At 38.2% G+C, this 27071-nt stretch overlaps 1 protein-coding gene across 1 annotated transcript in view; it reads left to right on the top strand.

The window, feature by feature from the left end:
• The window catches only part of EPB41L4A (erythrocyte membrane protein band 4.1 like 4A), a 260597-nt gene that overhangs the window by 106639 nt on the left and 126887 nt on the right, over positions 1 to 27071 (top strand). Inside the window, exon 3 of the mRNA XM_054487859.2 lies at positions 4022 to 4126. Within this exon, the coding sequence (XP_054343834.1) occupies positions 4022 to 4126 (105 nt within the window). The remainder of the gene's footprint in view (positions 1 to 4021; positions 4127 to 27071) is intronic.

Here is a 27071-nt window from a genome sequence, read left to right as displayed (position 1 = left end):
TGGATAGATGGGAATCATATAAAGCTCTGGGAAACCATTAGTGTGATATCTGTAGAGCCTGTGAGATACTCAGTTTCTTTCCAGTAAATTCTTTTCATGGTTACATTGGACAGAATTTACTTTAAGAATCCTTGCTTGATGTACTTACACCAAGGATGCACTTACAAAAAGGATAAGCTTTTTGTATTCATCATGATATTTTTAGTATACAATTGGATCCAATTTTCTGTACTGTTACTCAGGATTTTTACTTGGGATACTGGCCTGCCTCTTGAGCCAAACATACATATTCAGAAAATGATGGTGGTATATTGCCTGAATGTTCCAATTTTGTACCTCAAGAATGCTGTAGCCGGGTGTGGTGGTGGATGCCTGTAGTCCCAGCTACTCAGGAGGCTGAGGCAGGAGGATCACTTGGAGGTTGCAGTGAGCCAAGATCACACCACTGCATTCCAGCCTGGGTGACAGAGTGAGACCCTGTCTCAAGAAAAAGATAAGAATGCTGGAAAATCTGACTCAGGAATCAGTCATTTCTACTGCTTGTCACAGCTGATTCCATGTTTGGATGCCTTTGCTATTGGATACTCCCTTACTCTTGGGAGCCACTCTGTGAATTAGTCCTAAACTTTTGCTCAGAAGTCAAAGTCCTCGGCTAAAACCACAGATCATATGCCTGTGACCTGGCTGTCAGTTATTCTGGGAGCCTGATTCCTGCCTCCACCAAGACTCACATAAGGGGATTGTTTGCACATTGGCAGAGGGTTTGATATGTACCCAGAACAAAAAGGACTAAAGCGGGAATTTCTCTAAGAAGATTTGGCATTAGAAACTCTTTTAATGTAACTCAAAGTTGAAAGGATAAACATCATATACTCATCTTTTATTCCCAAAAAGAAGTTGATAAAACTGTTAGTCATTGATTAAAGGCCAAAACAGAATAAGACCAAAAAAAGCAGAATTGAAGGAACCATCTATTTGATTAAGGATATGTGTTAGGGCCATACACCAGCCATTATACTTAGTGGTGAAATTTTAGAAGCAATTCCATTATAGTCCGGAAGAAGACAGGGTGCATGTTCTCAAAACTACTAGTTATTCTTTTATTGAGATCCCAGCCAATGCAGTAAGAAAAGAAGAAATAAATGTGGAGGAGCATTTTGAAAAAGCATTTTGAAAAGTGATTATCTGAGAAGACTCCATAGACAAACTAACAAGAATTTAGCAAGACGACTGAGAATAAGACCGATAGGGAATATTAGTTGGCTTTCCAATGCATTAGCAATAGCCAGTCAGAAAGTATAACAGCAATAAAACTAAAATAGCTAAGAACCAGCCTGTGTTATTTTTTATTGTTACATAACAAATTATCACTAGCATAGTGGTTTAAACATACTGTCATTTATTATTTCACATTTCTGTGGGCCACAAGTCCAGGATGTCATGGCTGGCTTCCCTGCAGGGCCCTACAAGGATGAAATCAAGGTGTTAGTCAGCTGAGCACTTATCTGAGGATGATGGGGAAGAATCGACTTCCAAACCCCTGTCGGCTGTTGGCAGAATCCCCCTTTTGTGGTTGTAGGACTGAGGTTCCCATCTCTTTGCTGGCTGTTAGCTGGGGGCTCCCCTCAGGTCCTGAGGCTGTTCTCATTCTTCTCAGATAGCCCCCTTCATCTTTCAAGTGACAGGGAAGCGTGGAACCCTTCTCATGGTTTGAATATAGTTGACTTTCCCCCTGCTTTTCCCTTCTGCAGGAGAAAGTGCTGTGCTTTTTAGAGCCCATTTGATTAGGCCCACTTCAGAGATCTCCTTATCTTAACATCAACTGTGCCATATAGCATAACACAATTATAGGGGTGGTATTCTCATCATGCAGGTTCCAGAGGTCGGGGCAGGACATCTTTGGGGGAGGGAGAGCATTTAGTAAATTTGCTTGCCACAAAGCCTAAGTAGAATTTTGTAAGACCCACATCAAAAGTGTAAAATTTCCTCGAAGAATATAAAAGACAACCATAGAGGTTTCACTTTGTAAATATCTTAGTATGCACACCTCCCCCTGCCACGTCATCTGGTCTGTCAATTAAATTTAATTCCAGTTAAATCCCCATCAGAATCATTTATTCAATTGGGTAGCTGGTTCTAAACGTCCCTGAGTAGAGAAAAATGTTTAAGAACTAGCAAAGATAGTTTTGAAAAAGAAAGATGGATATCAAACAAATTAAACTACATACATTAAAATCTTGGGGGTATTGATTCTGGAATAACGCATGAGATAGAATACTGGGGGTTCATTTAATAGATGATAAAGTTGTTTCAAATCAACAGGGAAATGATGGCTTTTTTTGGTAAATGGTGGTGCAGTTGTCTATCCATTTGGAAGCAAAGTTGGGCCCTTATCCCAAGAACAAAAATAATTTCCAGATGGAATGAAGAGCTAAGTATAAGTAAAATTCTACAAGTATTTAAAAGTACTTAGGAGAATTTGCTCATAATCTTTGGGTTAGGGAATGCCTAACTCAAAGGCTAGGAAATGCAATTGGCTAGTAAGCACATGAAAGAGTGCTTGCTTTTATTAATGTCAGGAAAATGTAAATTAAAACAATTCCTTTATTCTCCTCTTTTTTTGCTCAATCAGATTGGAAAAAATTTTTGCAATCCAAATGTTGGCAAGGGTGCGAGGAAAACATATACTCTCATTGAATGAATTGTAATGGTCTTTTTGGCAGTGCCCACTGTAATTATGAGTATACATATACTTCACATGAGTAATTTCACTTCAAGATTTTTACCTCCGAGAAATACACTGGTACATGAGCAAAGAGACATTTACAGGCCACTGTGGCATTGTGATTATTGCAGAAAATGTCCAATAACCTAAAGATTCATCATGGAAGGGCTTTTTGTTTATAAATTATTTAATGGATTTTGAAAAAGGAACCAGTTAAAGTTAGCCAACATAATTTAGAGGAAAACAAAATACCTATGGAATTTGTAACAAGAACTTGAAGAAAGTTCTTTGTGTGTACACCCTGGTGTGTACTTTTATAACCTCATATTGCCCATTTTATAATACATTTAATAAAAACATTTCTCTCATGTTAACAATCCATTTTCTAAAAGCAGTGCAGTATTAAGTGCTCACCATACGTGGATAAACGCATCCTGGTAATTTTCTGAGGGAAGTTGAAACTGAACAAAAGCCCTCGTTTATTACCGTAATGTGAGACTTGTTGTGGGATTTATTTTATTATCTTGTTATACCAGCCAGAGATGGGGCGAGAGAAAGGAAGAGGCTGTATCTATACAGGTGTTTCTTACATGTGTGAATAATTGATTTTTAGTATGTTAGATAATAAGAATCTTAATTTAAAGAATCTGTATATGTAGTAGGTGGGGAGAGAAGAGATTAGCTTTTTAGGTAGTTATCAGTGTTTAAAAAGCAGCCAAAAGAAAAGTTTTGTCTGTGCTTATGTGAAAGAAATAAAGTGAAATATTTTCACAGGGGCTTTTCAGAACATTAGCTTTAGCAGCTTTAATCTATGGGTTTATTATTTGAGGATTGAAGATAAAAGCTTTGACTGTCGTTAATTTTATATATCTTCTGTATTCATTGTGAGAGTAATGCTATAGGTGAAAATTGCTTTTTAAAATGAGAGAATGGTGGGATTTTTAAACAAAGTGTTTTTTGATGCATTTATTAGATGTTCTTCATATAAAAGATTATCTTTATTAAAAGAAGGATTTTGTCCTGAAGATAATTTATAATCTCAGAAGAAAGAAGCTTATATTAATTTAAAACCCACTACGATTTAAAAAGTATTTTCCAAAGCAATTTCTATAATACATTTTGCTTTAAATCACATTTTTTTCTTTATAATTGAGGCACAACTTACAGAGAAGAACCATGGTCTAATACAATTGCTGCTATTGTGAGTGAAACTAATAAAAGATGAGAACCATGATTGTGTACTACTTAGGAACAAAAGGGCAGTTAAAAAAATATAAAACTGAATTATTTTTGCAGAAGTCAACGAAAGGTTCCGTTGTCCTTGACCACGTATTCCATCACATAAACCTTGTGGAGATAGATTATTTTGGGCTACGTTACTGTGACAGAAGCCATCAGACGGTGAGTAAGGTGACTTTGTGTTAAATTTTTCTGGTTATAAATTTTCACTCTGTCTCTGGCTTTTCCTGATATGGTTTTAGGTGGTTAGGTTCTTTGTCACTGAAAAAGACTTTGAAAATCTCAAACATGTTTTCCCCTGGTAATTTCTTTGCATTTTTTCCTCTTCTGCCAAAAATCTATAGAGTTGCTGGATTCACAGCTTCTGTACATGTGTAGTCCTCTTTGCAGATGGCATATGTGGTTTCCAGATTTGCAACCTTATCATAGTGAATGCAAAGCATGAGTGAACATGGAGGACTGAATATGTTGTTTAATATGTGTTAGAAGGCAAGTGGCTAGTCTCTTGAGGTGACAGATATTAATTGCCTTTTAAGAAAGGGAATGGTTAGAGAAGAAATACAGTGTAAAAAAAAAAGTGACTACCTAAGTTTTATAAGTGAGATGAGCTGTTACAAAATAAAATAAGTAGAGGTTTTTTTGTTCATGAACCTGATGAAATAAGAATAATAAAGGCAACTTAGCTTTTAGTTCTTATGTCAGTTGTTCACAAAGGTTAATTCAGAGGGTCTTCCAGTCCAGAGTAGAGAGTTACTAAGAAATTCACCACAATGGAAAAACTTTGGAGATGAAGATTTTGAAGGATGAAAGGATATTCATTAATGTGACTTTTGGTTTAGTCTAAGAAAGATCTTAGCTTCAGATAGGCACAGCCTCATTATGCAGAATGCTCACATACTTATCTCAGAAATATCCTATTTGACTTGCCTTTTATTTTTCATCCTATTCAACTGCTGTTGAAATAGAGATGTTCTCCTCTTCCTTCATTTGTTCTCCCATCCTCCACTGGGTCATTTGTGATACATTCAGTGAAGAACATGATTTTCTGAGTGGTGTTGCCACTATTGATGGTGATCACTTGTGACTTTTCTTGAGCTAGTTCCTTAATCTATTCTGTTTCACAGGAGGATTTCATGAGGTTGGAATGAAAAATTGGGTACGTTGGATAGCTTTCCATAGAAAGGAATAACTTTCCAAAGGCAGTGGTCATTATAGCATGTTGCAAAAAAGGGGAACAGACATGTTTAGAAGTCCACTGAATTCTATCTTGTACAGACCACGAATAAATATAGCAGAACTGTAAATCTATACAGAAAGATTAAATTGAAGGCTAAAGAAGGTATCATGTGCTACATTCATATTTTTGAAATAACATTTTTTTCCTAGCAGAGAAAACTACAGTTTTCTGATCTTATCTACTATGTCAGACTTTGCCTGGAAAGATTGACTGTCTTGCTAAAGTTATATAGACCTTGTCTGTCTGTATCTTCCCCCTCACATTTTTTTAACTTTGCAAAGGAAAAATGTGAAAAGCTAGAGAATTTCAAAACAATGGCCCCTACTGTAGCAGTTAGTGTTGCTAGTTTATTGAAAGTTTTGTAGGGTTTAAATTAAGAACATTTTTTTCCTCTTACTTTTACTCCTAAAGGTTTGGCATTTATGATAGTGTTTGTAATACAGGTTTTATGAGAAATGACACATTTAGAAGGAGAAAACTCTTAAGTCATATTGTTTTGATGTGATAAGAATATCAGGTGTGCAAATGACATGAAAAAAGTATTCTTTCCCTCTTTTTGTTATATTCTAATAGGGAACTCAGCTGAAATAGAGATGATTTGTAAACATTGCTTAGTCTTTGCACGTTCACATGTATTATCTGATTACCTTTTAATTGTAGGAGGCTCTGAGAATAATATAATGCAATTTTGTACTTCATCTTGTTAACAGTTTTATCAAAAGTATATTAGAAGCAACCCTGCATATCTGACAGTTACTTAAAACAAATAAGGATTTTAAAAAAACCCTGTGTGAAAATAGTACAGGATATGGTTAAAAAATCTCTGTCTTAAAAACCAAATAATGGTTTTCATGAATGTTGATTGAATTACTGTACATTCAGGACTTCACATAGCAGAGAAGTTGTCTGCACTGGAGGACCAGGAGAACCTAGAACCCTGGAACTCATCATTCACCATTATTACCACCATCATCATCAGTGCACCACAGACTGTAAATATTTTTGTTTGTTGAAATTGTATGCTCAGAAAAGTTCTCTAAAGTATTATTATCTTTCTGTTGGAGATGACGCAAACTAAGAAGGTTAAGCACCTTTCCCAAGGTCGCATAATCAGCACGTTATTAGGACCAGAATTCCACCCCAAGTCTGAGTGTCCCCAAGACCTTTCAACCACTGTAATATCCTGACTTTCAAGATATTTGGAATTGCAGCAGCACAGTCTTCCCTTTAAGGAACTGGTGTATTTGAAATTAATCAGAAGCTGGAAGGAACTTGAGCCATCTTTTAGGCTTTCAGAAGTTACTATAAATGGATTGTGATCTGGTGGAATGGATAGCTGCCTTGGGAGTCACAAGATAGGTTTGAGTCCTGTGTCTGCTCCTAAAAAATGGTCAAATCACTTAATTTTTCTGAATCTTGATATGCTTATCTGTAAATTGACAATAAAATGCTTTTTCTCCTCAACTGTCAGGATTGATATAGGACTAAATCAGAACACATGATAGCTCTTTGTAGATGATAAGGCATTAAACATGTAAAAGGCATTTCCTGTTGAAACTAGGATGGGAGAAAATATTGCTGGTGATATCAGTGGAATGAAGGAAGAAGGAAAAAGTCTGGAAGAAAGAAAAGAAAAAATCAAGTAAACTGTAGATTCTTAAATACCTTTGAGATTTTTGAAGATGAGTTTTGTTGATACTGAAAGCAGTAATAAATATGAATGTGATATCTCAGTACTACTTCTGGTTTTAAGATTAGTTTTGAAAGGGAAAGTGCTTAGCCTGGGCATAGAGCCTATTTTCTGTTCCACTCTGGCTTGTGCCAGTCAGGTTCATTCTTGATCCAGACTGGTGTGTGTGGGGATGTAGGTCTCTCATATTAGGGCCTTGGTTTGACTTACAGAAAATTCCCAGAAATTATAGTTATGTCTTACTTTAATGTTAGAACTTGAGGCTCCTTTACAGATTACTCCTTGAAAGGCAGAAGTTGTATATAATTAGGGCTTTTCTCAGAATATGGAAATCAACGTGGCATTGAGAATTAGGCTGCTGGGTCTGCTGCCCTTTTACTTCAGAAGTCAAAGGAGGGGGAATGTGTGAAGCACACAGATGAAGACAGCATGCAAACATTGTCTTCTGCCAGTGAACTCTGTTTTTCCTTCGCTAAGACAATAAAAGCAATCAGAAACTTCCCACTTTCTTGACCACCCCACCCCCAAACACACTTAGTTGATTCTTACCCTTCCTTTCCTGTCACCAGTGTCTGTGAGCTGGATCTTACCACCTTGCTTTTTGTGTTTTGTGTCTCTCTACCCTACCTGCTCCCTCTTTCCAGTCAGTGTTTGGGTGTGTTCAAGTCTTTCCCATTTAGAACCTCCCGTTCCCTTCCTCCTTTGCCCTCCCTTATCTGCTGCTGTCTTTGGCTCCTTCTGCATCACACGTAAACTTCAGAAAACCTTGTCTAAGTTTCTTACGTTCACTTCTGAAATCCCATTGTTTCCTAAACATATCACCATGCAGCTTTGATCCCAATCACATCACTGAAACTGGCCCTGCCTTGCCAGTTGCTAAATCCAAGAGACTCTGTCAGTCCTTGTCTTACTTGACCTTTCTTTTGCTTTGACACTAACAACTTGCCCATTCTTGAAATCTTCTCATTTTGTTCTTCTGGCACTATATTCTTTTTATTTCCCTCTCTTCATGTTTTCTCTAGTTATTCCTATTCAGTCCTCTCTACGATCATGATTCCACTGCCTGTTCCATAAAATGTTGGTGTTCACCAGGATTTTGTCCTTGATTCTCTTATGCTCTAACTCTGTTCAGGCCCACACATTTAGTGCTATCTTTGCTAGTACTGTTTATCTCTGAGATAATTTCCTTAACCATCTAAACTAAACTGTGTATGTATTAATATTTGTATTCTCTTCCCTGCCCCCGAGTACTCTGAGTATTGAACAAAAATCCTCATCCATTGAGGTCTAGCAGGCATGCTCAAATGTGTCCTCTCTGCCATCAGTAGTGGCCCTCTTTCTTTCATCCTGATGCTGTATTTTGTAACATGTGTAAAGTTTCACATTCTGTGATTATATGTTCTGGAAAGTACCTATAATGACTGATAAAATATGTATAAGTGATAATGTGAGTCCTGTTGCAAAGAAAGGAAGATTGTCATGCTGGATTATTACAGAATGAAACTTACTATGTTAGATGTCTTCAAGCATCTGTTGGAGGAACAGAGGAGAAAGATCAAGAAGCAGAAAGTTCCTCTCAGGTAACCCTTTGACTTTGTGAAGAGCATCATGAGAAGCACAGTATCCTGGGAGGGCTGACAACAACACATGAAGGGTATCTGGGAAACAATGATGGCGGGTGGCTTTTCAAGAGTCCACGGCCTGGAAGGGAATGCCGGAAGCATCTATAGGGGGCCCCACAGCACTGAAGCTCTAATTTTCCTGCTGACGAATGTGTGTTACTTTTCCTTGGTAACTGTTCCATGGTTTAAATTATATTGAAAGACTGAGCCTCAGATTCCTATCTTCAACCCAGATGTTTCAGGAGGGACTACACTGTGTTAAAATTCAAAATCTGGATTCAGATTGTATGGGTTCAAACCACAGTCTACCTGGAGAGCTGTGTGGCATTGAGTGAGTCTCCCTAACTTTTCTACACTTCACTTCCTCTGTTTATAAAGTGAGGATAGTAATAGTACCAGCTTCATAGGGTGGTAGTGATGATTGAAGGAATCTATAAAAAATACACAGACTAGTGCTTTAACATGTGGTCCACATAATGTTTTAGCTGTTGTTCACTACTCGGATGCCTCTCATGTTTCTCAAAGGTAACGTATTCAAAACTGAAGCCATCTTCCCCTCCAAATCTGCTCTTTTTAAAAAATGTTTCTGAGATCAGTGATTTTCAAGATTTTTTTTTCTTTTAGAGATGAGGTCACACTATGTTGCTTAGGCTGGTTTCAAACTCCTGAGCTCGAGTGATCCTCCTGCCTCAGCCTCCTGAAGTGCTAGGATTATAGATGTGAGCCACCATACCTGGTCTACGAATTTCTTTAAAAAACCATGTACTCATGTGTAATTTTAGGTTGAGAATTAAAATTTTGTAAGTTTTACTAGACCTAGATCTTTGGTTTATCATAAATATTGACATTGTAAAATCAGATTGTCATATTCCTTTTAAATGTATCCTATGAATTTATATTTCATAGCAATTTTGTACTCTTCATCTACCTTTACAAAAATATATGAACAAGCTCTTTTTTAAAAATCAGAAACATTTCTTTACTCCTTTTATGTCTTTAAACTTGCATTCCTATTCTACTTTCTCCCTAAAATGTTATTATATTTTTATTAATAAAATACATATATCCATAATATACATATAAATTGGAATTTTAAAAGTTTATTTCCTAAGATGTTAAGGCTCTAATTGTTATTGAGCCCTAAAAGTAGTTGTTATTACCATGGTTGTGACTATACAATTAATTAAAACAGCAAAATACTATGCATTTTAATAATTATTAAACATATTTTCTGGGGAAATTGACGGACAGGGGGCAGGACTAGATTGCAGCTCCCACTCAGACGGCTCGTGCAGTGTGTAGAGACTTGCATTGTGAAATTTTGCGCCAGAACTGCTGCAGAAATATACCAAGAAAGCTGAGAGAATCCACAGACCCTTTGAAGGAAGCAGATTGCTCCTGCAGGACCCCAGAGACACTGCAAATACTGTGCTGGTATCCATGGCTGAGAGACATGAAGTTGGTTCACATCACAGGACTCTGTGCAGACAACCCCTAGTACCAGCCTGGAGTCTGGTAGCCCTGCTGGGTGGCTAGATCCAGAAGGGAAACAACAGTCAACTGCATCTCAGCTCTCAGGAAGCCACATTCCTAGGAAAAGGGGGAGAGTGCTACATCAAGGGAACACCCCATGGGACAAAAGAATCTGAACAGCAGCCTTGAGTTCCTCTAACATAGTTTACTCAAAGGAGAAGGAACCAGAAAAACAATTCTGGTAATATGATAAAATAATGTTCTTCAACACCACCCAAAATATCATACTCTCTCATCAGCAGTGGATCCAAACCAAGAAAAAGTCCCTGATTTACCTGAAAAGGCATTTAGAGGATTGATTATTAAGTCAATTAAGGAGGCACCAGAGAAAGGTGAAGTCCAATTTAAGGAAATCAAAACAATGATACAAGAAACGAGGGGAGAAATCTTCAGTGAAATAGATAGCATAAATAAAAAACAATCTCAACTTCAGAAAATAAAGGACACACTTAGAGAAATGCAAAATGTTCTTGAAATTCTCAGCAATAAGACTCAAACAAGCAGAATAAAGAACTTCAGATCTCAAAGATAAGGTTATCAAATTAACCCAGTCCAACAAAGACTAAGAAAAAAGAATTTAAAAAAATGAACAAAGCCTCCAAGAAATGTGAGATTACATTAAGTGACCAAATCTAAGAATAATTGGCATTCCTGAGGAAGAAGAGGAATCTAAAAGTTTGGAAAACATATTTGGGGGAATAATCTAATAAAACTTCCCCAGCCTTGCTAAAGACCTAAACATCCAAATAGAAGGAGCTCAAAGAACACCTGGCAAATTGCAAAAAGGTCATTACCTAGGCACATTGTCATCAGGTTAGCTAAAGTTAAGATGAGGGAAAGAATCTTTATAGCTGTGAGGCAAAAGCATCAGGTAACCTATAAAGGAAAACCTATCAGATTAACAGCAGATTTCTCAGCAGAAACCCTACAAGCTAGAAGGGATTGGGTCCGTATCTGCAGCCTCCTTAAACAAAACAATTATCAGCCAAGAATTTTGTCTCCAGCAAAACTAAGCTTCATAAATGAAGAAAAGATAGTCTTTTTCAGGCAAACAAATGCTGAGAGAATTTGCCACTCCTAAGCCAGCACTATAAGAACTGCTAAAAGAAGCTCCAAATCTTGAAACAAATCCTGGAAACACATCAGTAGCAGAACTTCCTTAAAGCATAAGTCTCACAGGACCTATAAAACAAAAATATAATTAAAAAAAAAACAAGGTATACAGGCAACAAATAGCACAATGAATGGAATAGTAGCTTATATCTCAATACTAATGTTGAATGTAAATAGCCTAAATGCTCCACTTAAAAGATACAGAATTGCAGAATGGATAAGAATTCACCAACCAGGTATCTGCTGCCTTCAAGAGACTCACCTAACATATAAGGACTCACATAAACTTAAGATAAAGGGGTGGAAAAAGATATTCCATGCAAATAGACACCAAAAGCAAGCAGGCGTATATCAGACAAAACAAACTTTAAGAGCAGTTAAAAAAGACAAAGTAGGACATTATATAATGATAAAAGCTGTTGTGCAACAGGAAAATATCACAATCCTAAATATATATGCACTTAACACTGGAGCTCCCAAATTTGTAAAACAATTACTACTAGACTTAAGTAATGAGATAGAGAGCAACACAGTAATAGTGGGGGACTTCACTACTGCACTGACAGCACTAGACAGGTTATCAAGACAAAGTCAGCAAAGAAACAATGGATTTAAACTATACTCTAGAACAAATGGACTTAACAGATATTTACATAACATTCTTTAGTAGAGATGGGGTTTCACCATGTTGGCCAGGCTGGTCTCAAACTCCTGACCTCAGGTGGTCCACCTGCCTTGGCCTCCCAGAGTGCTGGGATTACAGGCGGGAGCCACCATGCCTGGCCATTTACAGAACATTCTACGCAACAACTTCAGAATATACATTTTATTCATCAGTGCATGGAACTTTCTCCAAAATAGACCATATGATAGGCCACAAAACAAGTCTGAATAAATTTAAGAAAACTGAAATTATATCAAGTACTCTCTCAGACCATAGTGGAAAAAATTCTTCAAACTGAATAATAGTGACACAACTATCACAACCTCTAGGATACAGCAAAGGCGGTGCTAAGAGGAAAGTTAATAGCCTTAAATGCCTATATCAAAAAGTCTGAAAGAGCACAACTAGACAATCTACGGTCACACCTCAAGGTACTAGAGAAATAAGAACAAACCAAACCAAACCCAACAGAATGAAGGAAGTAACCAAGGTCAGAGCAGAACTAAATGAAATTGGAACAGAAATGCAAAAGATAAATGAAACAAACAGCTGGTTCTTTGAAAAGATAAATAAAATTGATAGACCATTAGCAAGATTAACCAAGAAAAGAAGAGGGAAGATCCAAATAAGCTCAATTAGAAATGAAATGGGGGATATTACAACTGACACCACTGAAATACAAAAGATCATTCAAGGCTACTATGAACACCTTTACGTGCATAAACTAGAAAACATGGAGGAGATGGATAAATTCCTGGAAAGAGACAACCCTCCTAGCTTAAATCAGAAAGAATTAGAAACCCTGAACAGACCATTAACAAGCAGTGAGATTGAAATGGTAATAAAAAAATTACCAACAAGAGAAAGTCCAGGACCAGATGGATTCAAGTTGAATTCTACCAGACATTCAAAGAAGAATTAATACCAATCATATTGACATTATTCCTCAAGATAAAGAGGAAATCCTCCCTAAATCATTCTGTGAAGCCAGTATAACAAAGAAAACTACAGACCAATATCCCTGATGAACATAGATGCAAAAATATTTATCAAAATACTAGCTAACCAAATGCAGCAGCATATACAAAAGATAATCCGCCATAATCAAGTGTGTTGCATAACAGGAATGCAGGGATGGTTTAACATACACAAGTCAATAAATGTGAAACATCACGTAAACAGAATTAAAAACAAAAATCACATGATCATCTCAGTAGATGCAGAAAGAGCATTTGACAAAATTCTGCATCCCTTTATGATTAAAACCCTCAGCAAAATTGGCATACGGGGGACATACCTCAATGTAATAAAAGCGATCTATGACAAATCCACAGCCAACATAATATGAACGGGGAAAAGTTGAAAGCAAATGGAAACACATTTCATGTTCATGGATGGGTAGAATCAATAATGTGAAAATGACCATACTGCCAGAAGCAATCTACAAATTCATTACAATTTTCACAAAATACCACGATCATTCTTCACAGAACTAGAAAAAACAATCCTAAAGTTCATATGGAACCAAAAAAGAGCCTGCATAGCCAAAGCGAGACTAAGCAAAAAGAACATAGCTGGAGGCATCATATTACCTGATTTCAAACTATACTATAAGGCCATAGTCACCAAAACATCATGGTACTGGTATAAAAATAGGGACATAGACCAATGGAACAGAATAGAGAGCCCAGAAATTAACCCAAATACTTACAGCCAACTGATCTTCGACAAAGCAAACAAAAACAAAGTGGGGAAATGGTGCTGGGATAATTGGCATGTCACATGATGGAAAATGAAACTGGATCCTTATCTCTTGCCTTATGCAAAAATCAACTCAAGATGGATCAAGGACTTAGATTTAAGTCCTAAATCATTAAGACTTAAAACTGTAAAAATTCTAGAAGATAACATTGGAAAAACCCTTCTAGACATTGGCTAGGCAAAGATTTCATGACCAAGAACCCAAAAGCAAATGCAACAAAAATGAAGATAAATAGGTGAGACTTAATTAAACTAAAGAGCTTTTGCATGGCAAAAGGAACAGTCAGTAGAGTAAACAGACAGCCCACAGAGTGGGAGAAAATCTTCACAATCTATACATCTGACAAGGGACTAATATCCAGAATCTACAAGGAACTCAAACAAATAAGAAAGAAACAATCCCATCAAAAAGTAGACTGAGGACATGAGTAGACAATTCTCGAAAGAAGATATACAAATGGTAACAAATATATGAAAAAACGCTCAACGTCACTAATGATCAGGGAAATGCACATCAAAACCACAGTGCAATACCACCTTACCCCTGCAAGAATGGCCATTATCAAAAAAATCAAAAAATAATAGATTTTGGCATGGATATGATGAAAAGGGAACGCTTCTGCACTACTGGTGGGAATGTAAACTAGTACAGCCACTATGGAAAACGGTGTGGAGATTCCTTAAGGAACTAAAAGTATAACTACCATTTGATCCAGCAATCCCACTACTGGGTATCCACCCAGAGAAGACGAAGTCATACGAAAAAGATACTTGCACACGCATGTTTAAGCAGCACAATTCACAACTGCAAAAATGTGGAACCAACCCAAATGCCCATCAGTCAACGAGTGGATAAACTGTGGTGTGTGTGTGTGTGTGTATATATGTATGTGTATATGTATGTGATGGAATACTACTCAGCCATAAAATGGAATGAATTAATGGCATTCACAGCAACCTTGATGATATTGGAGACTGTTATTCTAAGTGAAGTAACTCAGGAATGGAAAAACAAACATTGTATGTTCTCACTCGTAAGCGGGGGCTAAGCTATGAGGATGCAAAGGCATAAGAATGATATAATGGACTTTGGAGACTCGGGAGGGAAGCGGGGTAGGAAGGGGGTGAGGGATAAAAGACTACAAATTGGCTTCAGTGTATACTGCTTGGGTGATGGTTGCACCAAAGTCTCACAAATCACTGCTAAAGAACTTATTCATGTGACTCAGTACCTAACCTGTTCCCCAAAAACCTATGGAAAAAAATTATTAAACATAAAATATAAGTATTTATTGGAAATGCATCTTTTAATGAGGTGAGTGGGACTTTTTCTTTCCAATTAGTCCATTATAATATGTTCCTGGAATGATTCCAACTCTACCTTTTTCTTATACATATGAGAGCATTGTTTTTTCAGACCATTCAGTTGGGTTTTTCTTTAGTTGAAAGCAATGAATTCAAGACCACCTGTCTTAAAATTTGTTAATTGATTATTATAGTAATTCAACTCCACAATTTCTAGGAAATGTATTAAAAATGCTTTGTCAACATTTAGCAAAATGTTATTAATTATGCTTTTTTCTTTTTTATTTAGAGGCACCTGATTTAATGCAATATTAAATAAATATTAAATAGAAGGGATTTAGAAAAATTTTAAAATCATTAATTTTAACATATGTTTGCCAATGTAAGATTTTTAATAAAGTGCTTTTATCTAATTACATACTTTATATTTTCATCAGAATCTTGGAATTGCAGATTTAGTTCATTTGGCTTATGGAAAGTCTCCAACATAAAACTCTTGGGCAAAGCCAGTCATTATTAAGCCACTTAGCCAAACCAACTTGCTTTCTGTCATTTTGTCAATTTAAATAAAAATGTTAACTTGAGTTCCGTGAAAAGTATTTCATTTTGGAATTCCATTCCTAAGACAGATAAGGCAAAGCATTTTGTTACCTAGATAAGATAGGTCTGCTTTCACTTACCAAGACTTTGATTTGTCTTATTCCTAAGGAACTGACAATAGCTAGAGTATGGAAGTTTGCAAGATCATTAAACAAAAATCATCACTCCTGGTGCTGCCCTATGGTACAATATATCTGATTTTAGAACCACCCAAGTATAGGCCAAAATATCATGCTTCTAACACTTTGCATAGTCCTTGCCAGAAATATGTATAAAATGGAAAAAGACATAACACTATGTTTTTCTGATTTATAGTGTCTTTATTAAAGAGAACTTTGTTAACATCAGTATTTTAAAGTGTTCCTATGCTTCTCCTGTGATTATTCGTGCCCTTGGGCAGTGCACTATAGCAGCTTGACAGGGCTGAAAGGTGCCTTTCAGTAAATTGGGAATTGAGAATTTTGAAAGGAGAGTGCAGTAGGAAAGGAGAATTAGCATAATGTCCTAATCTTGGGTCTATTCTTTGGTAGATCAGTTTTGGAATAGAATGTATATGGAAGTTGAGAATCTGGGAATTGAGTTCTTAAAACTATGTTTACCCATGTATCCTTTGGGAAGTCCTCACATAGCATCCCTGAGGTGCTATGTTACAATAGCTTAGTGAATGGCAACACCATCTACCCAATTGCTCAAGCTAGAATCTTGGGTGTCATTCCCAACTACATCATCTCACCTCTCCTCATAGCCAGTCACCAAGTCCTGGTAGCTTTACTCCTTAATTCCTAGATTGACCATACAGTTCACTCACTAATCCAGGATACTTTTGAGAGTGAAAAGGGACACTGTTAATAACTAAGCTGGGACCACTGGTGTAAACAGGACTTGTGTTCACCTATTCACCTCTCTAGAATCAGTCTCCATCTCTGAATTTTAGTTTCGGTGCCAGATGAGCTTGGGTTTCTATAAAAGCTTTTTGACTGGCTTACTATAAAAGCTTTTTGGTCTTACTCCCTCCAGTGTTTTCCCCATTGCAATTGCAGTTTTCTTTCAGAAAGGCGACTTTGATGGTGTCTCCTTCTGTGGCTTAAAATTCTTTAATGGCTCCCTAAGGGAAAATCCAAACTCTTAAACACGGTTTACAAAGTCCTTTAAGATACGTGGCCCTTGGTTATCTTGCGCTCCTTTTCTTGCAACGTGACTTTTCAGTTCCCCACCCAAATGCGTACTTTAGGTACGCCGTAGCTCCACTGAACTACCTGCAGCTCCTTAGCTGTACCATAGTGTCTCTGGGGGTTGTACGTGCTGCCTCCCCTGCCTGAACACCCTTCTTGTTCTCTTCCCTTCCCTCATTTTTCCTTGTTTAAATCTTGTTTATCATTACCATCCACAGAGTGTGGTGTTTCTGATGTCTTCTCCTTCCTGAAGCTTTCCCCGACCCCCCAGAAATATTTTGGGCCTTCTTGTATCACATATTACAAATACAACATTGTTTGTGCCTGTTGAATAATACCATTTGATCAGATACTTTTTGAAGGGAAACATTGAATCCTATTCACCACTTTCTTACCACCTCTGTCACTGCAAAACAAGTGATCTGTAATGTTACTGAGTGAAAGAACTCTCGCCTGGACTGTGTGGGCAGCTCAGTGGGAGGCGAGGGCCTTGACAAGAGCATTCCCACACCTCCCCTTCCCACGCCTGCGTGCTCCCTCCTTCTCTTATGAAAGGCCTCTCCTGCTGTTCATTTTAACCAGATTTGACTTATATTTTAAAAAAATGAAAAAGCTTTACTGAGATATTAGGAAGTTAGATTGAAAATTCTTATTGGGATTATAAGAAACAACAGGTACAGGATATTTTTAATGTGCTGGTAGCTACCAGGTGCTGTTTAGAATATTCTTGTCTGGTTAGAGGTATAGTAGTGTAGTATGTAATAAAAGAAGGCATATTATATGAGGATTTGAGTTCAGACAATGTCATGTGTAACTGTATGATGGTGGATCCCATGATTTAAAAAAATTGTTTATAATAAATAGCACTTCTAAAAGTAGATTTTTTTATTTCTTCATGGTTAAACAGTGTTTAATAGGAAAGGAAGAGATGATGTTTTTCTGGAACATCTTCTGTTTAGAGTGGGTGTGCCCTCTTCTGAGCACAGTCATGTGAAACACCATGAGAATTCAGCAGCTGACATGCCTGAAATAACCCCGGGAAGTGCTGAGAGGGGAGCCTGCCAAACGGCTCCCCCAAAGTCGCTTCGTGCACTGCATGCTTTCCTCACTGTGGCATCGGGAAAAGCAGAGCATGCTTTGATTGATTGGTCTTCAGTTTGTTGATTTTGACATGGACTCAAAAATGGCTCTTGAAGGACCCAGGTTTGTGTAGGATCACCTTCATGGCACATTCTGAACTTTAGTTCTTTTTTGCTTCTTTCCCTCAAATGGTTGATTGCAGTAGGCATGAATGTTTCTTCCATGGGTCATGTATAATATTTTATCCTGCGGTTTCTAGGTTTAGGGAGGTGAAGGGCTGAATTCTATCTTGGAGAGAAAGTTTTCTCTGTTAATGGCACCCAATGCCTTCTTCACCAAAAGTAAATTAAAAGGAGGAGGGTGGGAGGTGGAAGGAGGGAGAGGATGAGGAAAAATAACTAATGGGTACCAGGCTTAATACCTGGGTCACAAAATTAATCCATGAAGCAGACCCTCATGATACGAGTTTACCTGTATAACATACCTGTACCTGTATCCCTGAATTTAAAAGTTAAAAAAAAAAAAAAAACGCTTCCATCAAACAACAATTGAAAACAATAAAGGTACAAAGTACTTAATAACAAAACTATCAGGGATGGTAGAAATGTCAACATATACATACATGTATATATATATCCATATATCCATATACATTTATATTTTTGTATATACAACCAGGTGTGTAGGTTTGCTAGATGTTCTTATCAATAAATGCAGTACCTGAGAAATTTCTGTGACCCATACCTTCTTAGTTATATACATAAGTGAAAGGAATATTGATTTCTTTACTATGAATATTTATTAAATTAGATTGTGCTTCTCCCTGGTTAAATCAGAATGAGCCATAAAGGAAGGAATTTCAGACAGTTGATTGATTGACTCTAAAATCACTGTCTTCCCATTAGTCAGTGATTTTAGACATTTTCTTGATTATCATAGAAAACTAGTTTTTTTTTTTTAATTTAGGGTTTTGACACAAAGCTCTGATAAATTAACCTTGATTTAACCTTATTCTGAATCTTAAGAGAATTTTCTCCTTGAATATAATAAACAATTTAATCGTGATGTGTCAGTAGCCTACTAATAAAATGTATTTTATGGAATATTTTCTATTCTACTTATATTTTATAAAATTGCAAATTTGTTGCATGTACTAAAAGCTAAGTGGCTAGTTTGTCTATCATTTTAGGACCTGTTCCAATAAGAGAGATGTTCTTGGAATTGTTAAAAAGCTGTGCAGGTGCTTTTTTGGTTCGTGGGAAAGTGGGAGTTACCTACTTTCCCTTCTGGACTATGAGTTTTGAGAGCTGCTTTATGAAGTAGCAGAAGTGGGCCTTTAAAAGCTGATGATCTATAGGAGCTTAATTTATTCTTTCATGATACCCATCAGTTTTGGAGGCCGCAGGATATTTTATAGAGGATATTGAGAAAGTTTCTTGTTTAACATTTTTTAGAGTTATATCCTTACTCATATCAGCACAGCCTGAACTGGGACTGTGAGGAAAGATGAGCATTTGCTATTGCTCATCTCCATTCAATCACATAGCAGATACTTAACAGGCAGCCACTGTGTCTCAGGAAGTATGGCACAATGGTGAGTAAGAGCCAAGGTCTCTGGTCTCAAGGAGTTTATTTCCAGGGGTGAGACAGACCATAAAAAGATACTCAAATATCAGGTACTGAATGCTTTGAAAATAAGATGGTATGCTAGAGTTTTGTGAAGGCTTCTTCCATTGGGTGGTATGTAGAGAAAAAGTCTCCAACCATGTAATTACAGGTGTGAGCCACTGCTCGTGGCCAAGGCCTGTGGAACTTCTGACCAACTGGCTTCAAGTTGGAGTTCCCACGACCTTCTCTTTGGGTTTGATTAATTTGCTAGAGCAGCTTACAAAACTCAGGAAAACACTTATATTTACCAGTTTATTATAAAGGATACTGCAGAATATATAGATGAAGAGATGTGTAAGGTGAGGTATGGGGGAAGGGGCATGGAGCTTCCATGCCCTCCTGGGCACGCCACCCTCCAGGAACCTGCATGTGTTCAGCTACCTAGAAGCTCCCTGGACATAGTCCTCTTGAACTTTTTGTGGAAGTGTCATGATGTCAGCATTCCTTTTCCAGGTGTATAGGGCTAGACCTTCTCTGGGGAGGGTTCCCCATTCCCCCATGATCCGTATGAACACAGGGAAAGGTCTTAAGACCCACAGTCAGAAAGGTGGGGGAAGATTAGAGTCCTGCTTGGAGCAGGTGAAAGGAGGGCAGGAGAGAGACTTTTTGTGTCCTGAGGCCTAACACTCCCAACATTTCAACAAAAGACTAACAAGGGCTATGGGAGTTATGAACCAGGAACCATGGATGAAAACTGATATATATCATAAACACCACAGGTGGTTAGAAGAGACCTCTTTAGTATTTACACTGAGGCTGGAGTGATAAGGGGGGGAGCATGGCAGGCAGGAGGAACAGCTGGCATGGGAGCCCTAAAGCAGAGACAGATGTGAGGTGTTCTGGAACTGAGAGGAGTCCAGTGATGCTAGAGTTGTAAGAAAGAGGGTGATGAAGTGGAAAGGTGGGCAGGGCCCCCATAACATAGGGCCCAGCAGGCTTTTGTAGGCTTTGTGTACATTTCTATTGGAAATGTCAAGATGAGGAGTGATAGGGAGCTGGTTTTTTGGTTTGGGAAGTCAGTTCTGATTTGCATATGTTGGGTTTGAAATGTCCATTCGAAATCCCAGAGATACGAGGGGAGTAGGGGAGTAGGCTGGAGTCACATCTAGGAGTCTCTAGGTTTTTAAAGTCATGAGACCAAATATGGTCATTTAGGGAGAAAGAGACTGTAATTGCAGATGAGAAGGGGCAAGGCTGCAGTGTGCAGCTGTGCTAACCATGTGAGTTGTACATGCTGGAGTAGGTGCAACTGTGTGGGTGGTGCTGAGCAGGGCACCTGGACCCTACTTAGTTCACAGCTCCCTGGGCTGGCTTGGCTCCTTTTTGCCAGATTACTTGGTTAGCTAAAACTACATTTATGTTCAGCTTCTAGGACAGAGTTTAAATGAATCCTAACTTAACCACCTGTATATTTTAAATTACTACAGTTTCAAGACATGGCAAATTTAGGATTTTATTTCAAGATGAAATGATCTCATAGTCTGTATACAGTGATGCCTCACTTATCCACATTTTAAAAATGTGTTGCAACTTCACTTACCCAAAATGTAGTCAAAACTTTCCAGAGATCTAAGGTTTCTTAAGCAGCGCAAATTGATTATTTTAGAGTCCACTCACAGGATTCAGCACTTTCTCAAGGAATCTGTGATCCCTAAAACCATGTTTATTTTCATTTTAGGAAGAAATCTGAACACATTGGTTATTATATGTGCCCTGGTCCTAAGAGATTTGAAACAGCCTATTAAATGCAATTGTAGGGAAGCTCCACTAGAGATAGGCATATGTTGGCAGGAAGGCATGTTTAAAAAATGATTGGTGGGCTCTGAAGACATAGAATAGTAGGTCCCTAGTATCCAGTGTATTTTCAGTAACAAAAAAAGCAACTTTCATCAGACCACTTTGTTAATAATAAAACTAGTATGTTTGGAAGTCAAAGATACACAGAAAAGTTTGTATGATGTCTTTGTAGACTAAATGGAAAAATGATTGCTAAATTGAAAGATAATTAGTTAGGATGAGTTTTCAGAGTCATCTCTGGTTTCTTGAATGATGTGATGGAGGGAGGTTTCTAGGTATGTTCCAGGGCATAGAACATCTATGCCAGTACCTGGGATGAAGACTTAAAGGGCATGCACATCACATTCACAGATTGCATAAACACAGGAGGAATAGCAAGTTTGTTGAATACAAGAATGAAGATAAAAGAGGTCTGGATAAATTGGGAAGTGCTTTTGTTATTCATTGTTGTATAACTAGCCGTCTCAAAATGTAGGGGCTTTAAATTATGGGGACACACATTTTGCTTGTGGATCTGCGACTTTGGCAGGGCTTGGCAGGGCCTGCTCATGTCTATTCTACTTAGTGTCTGCTGGAGCAGCATGAAGGCTGGAGGCTGGAGTCATCCAAAGTCTCAGTCCTGTGTGTGCTGGTTGATGTTGGCATTGGCTGGGGCTTCAACTGGGGATGGAGAACCTACTTGTGGACCCTCTGTGTTGTTGCTTGGCTTCCTTGCAAGGGAAAACATCCAGAGGGCAAAGGGAGGGAAGGATACCAGAAGGAGCATGGTCACCATGCATGACCAAGTCTCAGAAGGCAGGCAGTTACTTCTGCCACCACACAGTGTTACTTCTGTGGCATTCTATTGGTTCAAAGTAAAGTCCAGGCAACATTCCCCCTGACCCCCTGCCACTCAAATTCACTCAAATTTGTGCCTCTCAAAGATTTTCCTGGATTACCTTAGTAGGCTACTTAGGCTGCTGGATTCCGGGTTTGCTTTACGTTAACCCACTCTCCTTTTACTTGCTGTCAAGGTGATCAGATTAAAATGCAAATATTATCAAGTTGCTCCCCTACTTACAAGATTTCAATGAGTATCCATAGTATTCTGCTTAAATTCAAGTTCTATTATGCATACGAGACTCTTTATGATCTGGGCCCTATGTGTAATCTGTAGATCCTTCTCTAGCCTTCTCTTCCATCACTACACCATACCCTGTTTTTACTCTTGGCCAGGTAACATTTAAAGGGGAGAAATACTACATTATACCTTTTGATAGGAATAGTATTGACTAATTTAAAGACATGTTTTAATACATGAGATTCCTCTGACCAAAAATTATTTATATTCTTTTTACATATAAAATGCACTTATCCCTCCCAAGGCCTCCCAATATTCTTATTTATTATGACATGGGACTTGAGCTTAAGATATACCATCTCCAGCTTGCAGTAAGCTGAGATCCTGCCACTGCACTCCAGCCTGGGTGACAGAGTGAGACTCCGTCTTTAAAAAAAAAAAAAAGAAAAAAAGATATACCATCTCCTCAAATCAGACTCTTTGGACATTTTCCCTCAAGTTTAACTCCTTGAGTACAGTTCGTTTTGATCTGAAGATATGTGAATTAAGGTGATAAGATACGGTTCCTGCCTACCCGCCCCAAACATACAGTGGTGGAACATGTGTAGGATAACCAGTATAAATGCTTCCAATTAGAAAGAGGCAAGCCAGGAGGCACACAACAATTACTAGTCCATAATACTAGTTTTGAAATCTAGCCAGACACATGCGGTGATTTCTCTGATTAGGACTTGGTCCTATTGCCTAGGAGTTGTTCACTATGACGATTGGCCCTGTCTTCTCGGCTCTGGGTTCTGTTGTCTGGGCTTGCTTGCTTTTTTAATAAAAAATAGTGTGTATTTGCGGTGGAGTAGTGTTCTCGGCCTGGATTTTGCCTAAGGAAGATTGGGAGTTCAAAGACCTCTTTTCAGTTTGTAGTATCTCTGTTCCTTTCAGCCCAAGCTGGTATAATTCTTCTAAAAGTTTTTGTGGATTTCTTATGAATCAACCTTCAATTAACTTTATTGGACAAAGGCAGCACCCACAGATGGCTCTGGAATAAGCTCTTCTGTACCTTAGATTCCCTGTAAGGCTGTTGGGACACAGTGCCCTTAAGATTATTAGAGGATCTTGTTTTGAAAGGGTCCATGAAGCATGGTGTTAAATCTTATAAATTGTATTACATCTAATAAAGGATTTTACAGTTATAGCATGTTTACCTGACAGCATGCTGGATTCATTCTTTGCCCAGAAACCGTTTCTTAATTGCAGCATTGTTTGCCTTCTGATAGGACTAGGAATGAGAAAGTTTTATTTTCAAATTCAGTAAAAAATCCTGGCTCCTTTATATTTTAATAGTTCCTTCTTTTTAGCTTATCTCTGTCTTCTTACATTTCATTTATAGGCAGCAAAATGAAGCCAATCAGCGCTTTCAACAGTTTACCTGGAAACCTACTTATCTGAATCATCCAGTTCGTTTGGTACATTTTTTATTCCACATTTTTTTTTTTCTGTTTCCAATAGCTTTCTCTGCTTTAATTGAGGCTCTTAGAGACAGCCTCCCTGCAAGCCCTCAGGCTTCTACCAGTACTCTCCTTAAGGTCCTTCTTGCTACTTCATCCCAAAAACACACAGTGGAAAGCAGAGGGAGTGGGGCCAGATCATGGAAGGCATTATAGGTTATTAGAAGGATTTTGTATTTTACTTTGAGTGAGAAAGGAAACCACTGGAGGATATTGAAGAGAAGAGTTTACTGATTTGACCCGTGTTTAAATGATTTTCTCTAACTGCAAGGGCAGACACAAGGATACTATTAAAAGAGTTGTTGAAGAAATCCAAGTGAAAGATGATGGCTGCTTGGTCCTGAGAGTGGTGAAAATTTGACCTGTTATGTTTATATTTTGAACATAGAGCCAACAAGATTTGCAGGTGGATAGAAGAGATAGAAGATAAAGAGGTTTTGACTGGAACCAATGGAAAAGTGCTGTACTATTTACTGAGATGGTGAAGACTGCAGGAGAGCAATTTTTTTTGAGGGGGTAGAATCATCAGTTTTCTTCTGGACATCTAAAGTTTGAGATTATAATAGGCATGTAAGTGGAGATGCCAAGTAGGCAGTTGGATTTAGCAGGGAATTCTGGTCTGGCTATAACTGTGGAAGTTGTCAGTGTATAGATGGCATTTAAGGCCATGAGCCTTGATGTGAGGTATGAGCTTAAGCAGTCCAGCCATTCCTGGTCAGGGAAATATGAGCAACCAGCAACAGATTTTGAAGACGTGGCCAGTGAGACGGGAGGAGAAGCAAGAGTGAGGGGTGTCCTAGAAGCATGTGACATATTTCAAGAACATGGATGAAAACTATGTCTATCATTAGATGGAACAACGTGGAGGTAATTGCAGTAAATACTAAAATGGGACCATGAGGAGATGAAAGAGTGTAGAGCAACTTTTTTTTTTTTTTTTCTCATCCAGAGATTTATTTCAAAGCACAGAAATGAAATGGACGGGTATGGGAGTCAAAGTTTTTTGGTTTTGTTTTGAAGATGGGAGAAATAAAGCCACCATTCTTCCAAGAATGATTCTGTCAAAAGGGAAACCTTCATGATGCAGGAAAGAGAACAGAAGGTTGCTGGAACCATGTTCCTGAATAGATGAGAAAGGGATGAGCCTAAGTGGAACGTGGACAGTTCCTCCACAGCAACAGGAGAGAAAGCAGAACACAAGCTCAGATGCAGGCAGGTTGGTCGATGGGGCCAGGATGCATACGCATTTCTCTTCTTACTGTTTCCATTTTCATTGAAGTATTGAAGATCTTCAGCTGAGAGTGAGGAAGGGAAAGGAGTTGTTAGAAGTTTAAGGACAGAGGAGAAAGTGTCAGGAATTATTAAGGAGAATGACAGAATAAAATTTAGTAGGATTCTGCGTGATACCAAGGGTTCCCTTGGGTTATTGCTAATGAATGTAAAGCAAGCCTACCTGTGGTTGAGCCTCTAGTTATGTTCAGCTCCTTGGGTGCTAGCATGGAGAATGCAGGGAAATGGAGTTACCCATGGGTGTTTTTTTTTTTTTTTTTTTTCCAGTAGATATTATGGAAGCAAGGATGTGCAAGGAAATTGAGGACACTTGCAAGTGAAAGATTATAATGAATAGTGAGGGAAATGACATTGGTTGGGGGCATCAGCAAGGGACAATGGAGAGGTAGTAGGGTCAATGAATTGGGTGTCTTGGTGGAGTTAGAATATTAAAGTGAGTTGGGAGAAGAGTATTAGATGAGAGTAAGAATCTTGAAATTTAAGTTGTGCATTACTTCTCAGACAATATTCTAGAAAGTAGCTTGGCCTGAGTGTAAGATGGAATGGCTTCAGTTCGTTGGAGCTGCTGTTCTGTCCTTTTGGGCAAGTTGTTTACTCAGTGTTTCAGTTTCCTCATTTATAAAATGGTAATTATAATAGAGGATTAAAAGAAAAATACATGTAGAGTCCTCACCAGTGCCTGTCACATTGCAAAAATTTAATAAATGCTAGCTGTTATTATTGCATTTCTGTAACCTTAGAGTGGTGTCAGGGTCCATGAATGAGAAATGAGGAATATTCCCGGGGCCAGTGACACTTTATGAGAAGCCACATGGTCCATCAGAGATTCCTTGAAATTTCACTTTTGCTGAAAAACGGGGCCAGTTGTAATTATCTCTCCCTCCCTGTAGATCACTCCAATGACAGGCCCTTGTTTTTGTTGCCACTGCAAGATAGCTCTATTATGGTGGTTTTACTTGAGGTCCTAAGGCTTCTGTGACTCATATGAAGAAGCGAATTAAAACCATGTCCTCTTGATGTTGCTTAGAGGGCCTTAGATCTGTTTACAGGGTCAGTGGGAAAAGCACAAATAGCCATAACCTAAGTCTTGGATTCCTTGAAACATATATGTGAATTATGTTGAGTCCTAGAACTCCCCAGGAATGACCCGTTGTATCACTTTTGAGATCTTTGTGGCTGTGTTGTCAATGGTACATGACCAACTCTGTTTTTACTCTCTTAGATCAAGAGGTTGTTTTGCTATATTAATGAAAACTGTGTGTGCTTTTAAGTCCTTTTATTTGGCCTACAGGAAACTTTATTAAATGTCAATGTAACATTCTTAAATTCTCCAGAAGAGAGTCAGCATTGGACTCTGGGTGAAATAAGATGCAGCAAACTCTCATTATTTCATGCTGTCTTTTCTTTTTAAAAAATTTTTAGGGTTTATTCTATTAGAACTCTAGGAGACTCTGAAAGAACAGTTGACAAATGAAAGGTTGGACCCCGAATTTAATATATATCTTTTGAAGGTTAGGATATTGATTGGCTGGACACTATTTAGAGTTTCAGAACCTAATTCTGAGACTGTTACCTAGGAAATTGATGAAATTGAGACATTATCAGCCAAGGTGGATGAAAGCAGCCAAAGGCATTTAGCCAGGACTGTCAGAGAGTAAGAAGGGTCTGTCATTGCTCTCCGGGTTACATCAGTGCTGTGATTAAGATTGACAGGCCTGAAGTAGTAAGGCTGTTTAGCTGCTTTACCTCTGCCACTCTGGCAAAGGGTCAGAGTCCGAGAGGACTGTCACCATGACTCCTCAGTGATTGAGTGTTTAGGATACAGTATGTTAGGAGTGGACTGTGCGAAATCAGAGAGCAGGGTCTGTTTGGGTTCATTGTTACCTTCCTACAAAATGGGATCTCATCCAGCTTGTCAGCATATGCAGACTACATAGTATACATTTGAAATAGGAGAGGTGGGGAGGAGCCAAGATGGCCGAATAGGAACAGCTCCGGTCTACAGCTCCCAGC

The sequence above is a fragment of the Pongo pygmaeus genome, chromosome 4 (genome assembly GCF_028885625.2).
Source record: "Pongo pygmaeus isolate AG05252 chromosome 4, NHGRI_mPonPyg2-v2.0_pri, whole genome shotgun sequence".
Lineage (NCBI taxonomy): Eukaryota > Metazoa > Chordata > Mammalia > Primates > Hominidae > Pongo > Pongo pygmaeus.
The sequence above is the reverse complement of the archived record's forward strand: the minus strand, read 5'-3'. Positions and strand labels throughout refer to the sequence as shown.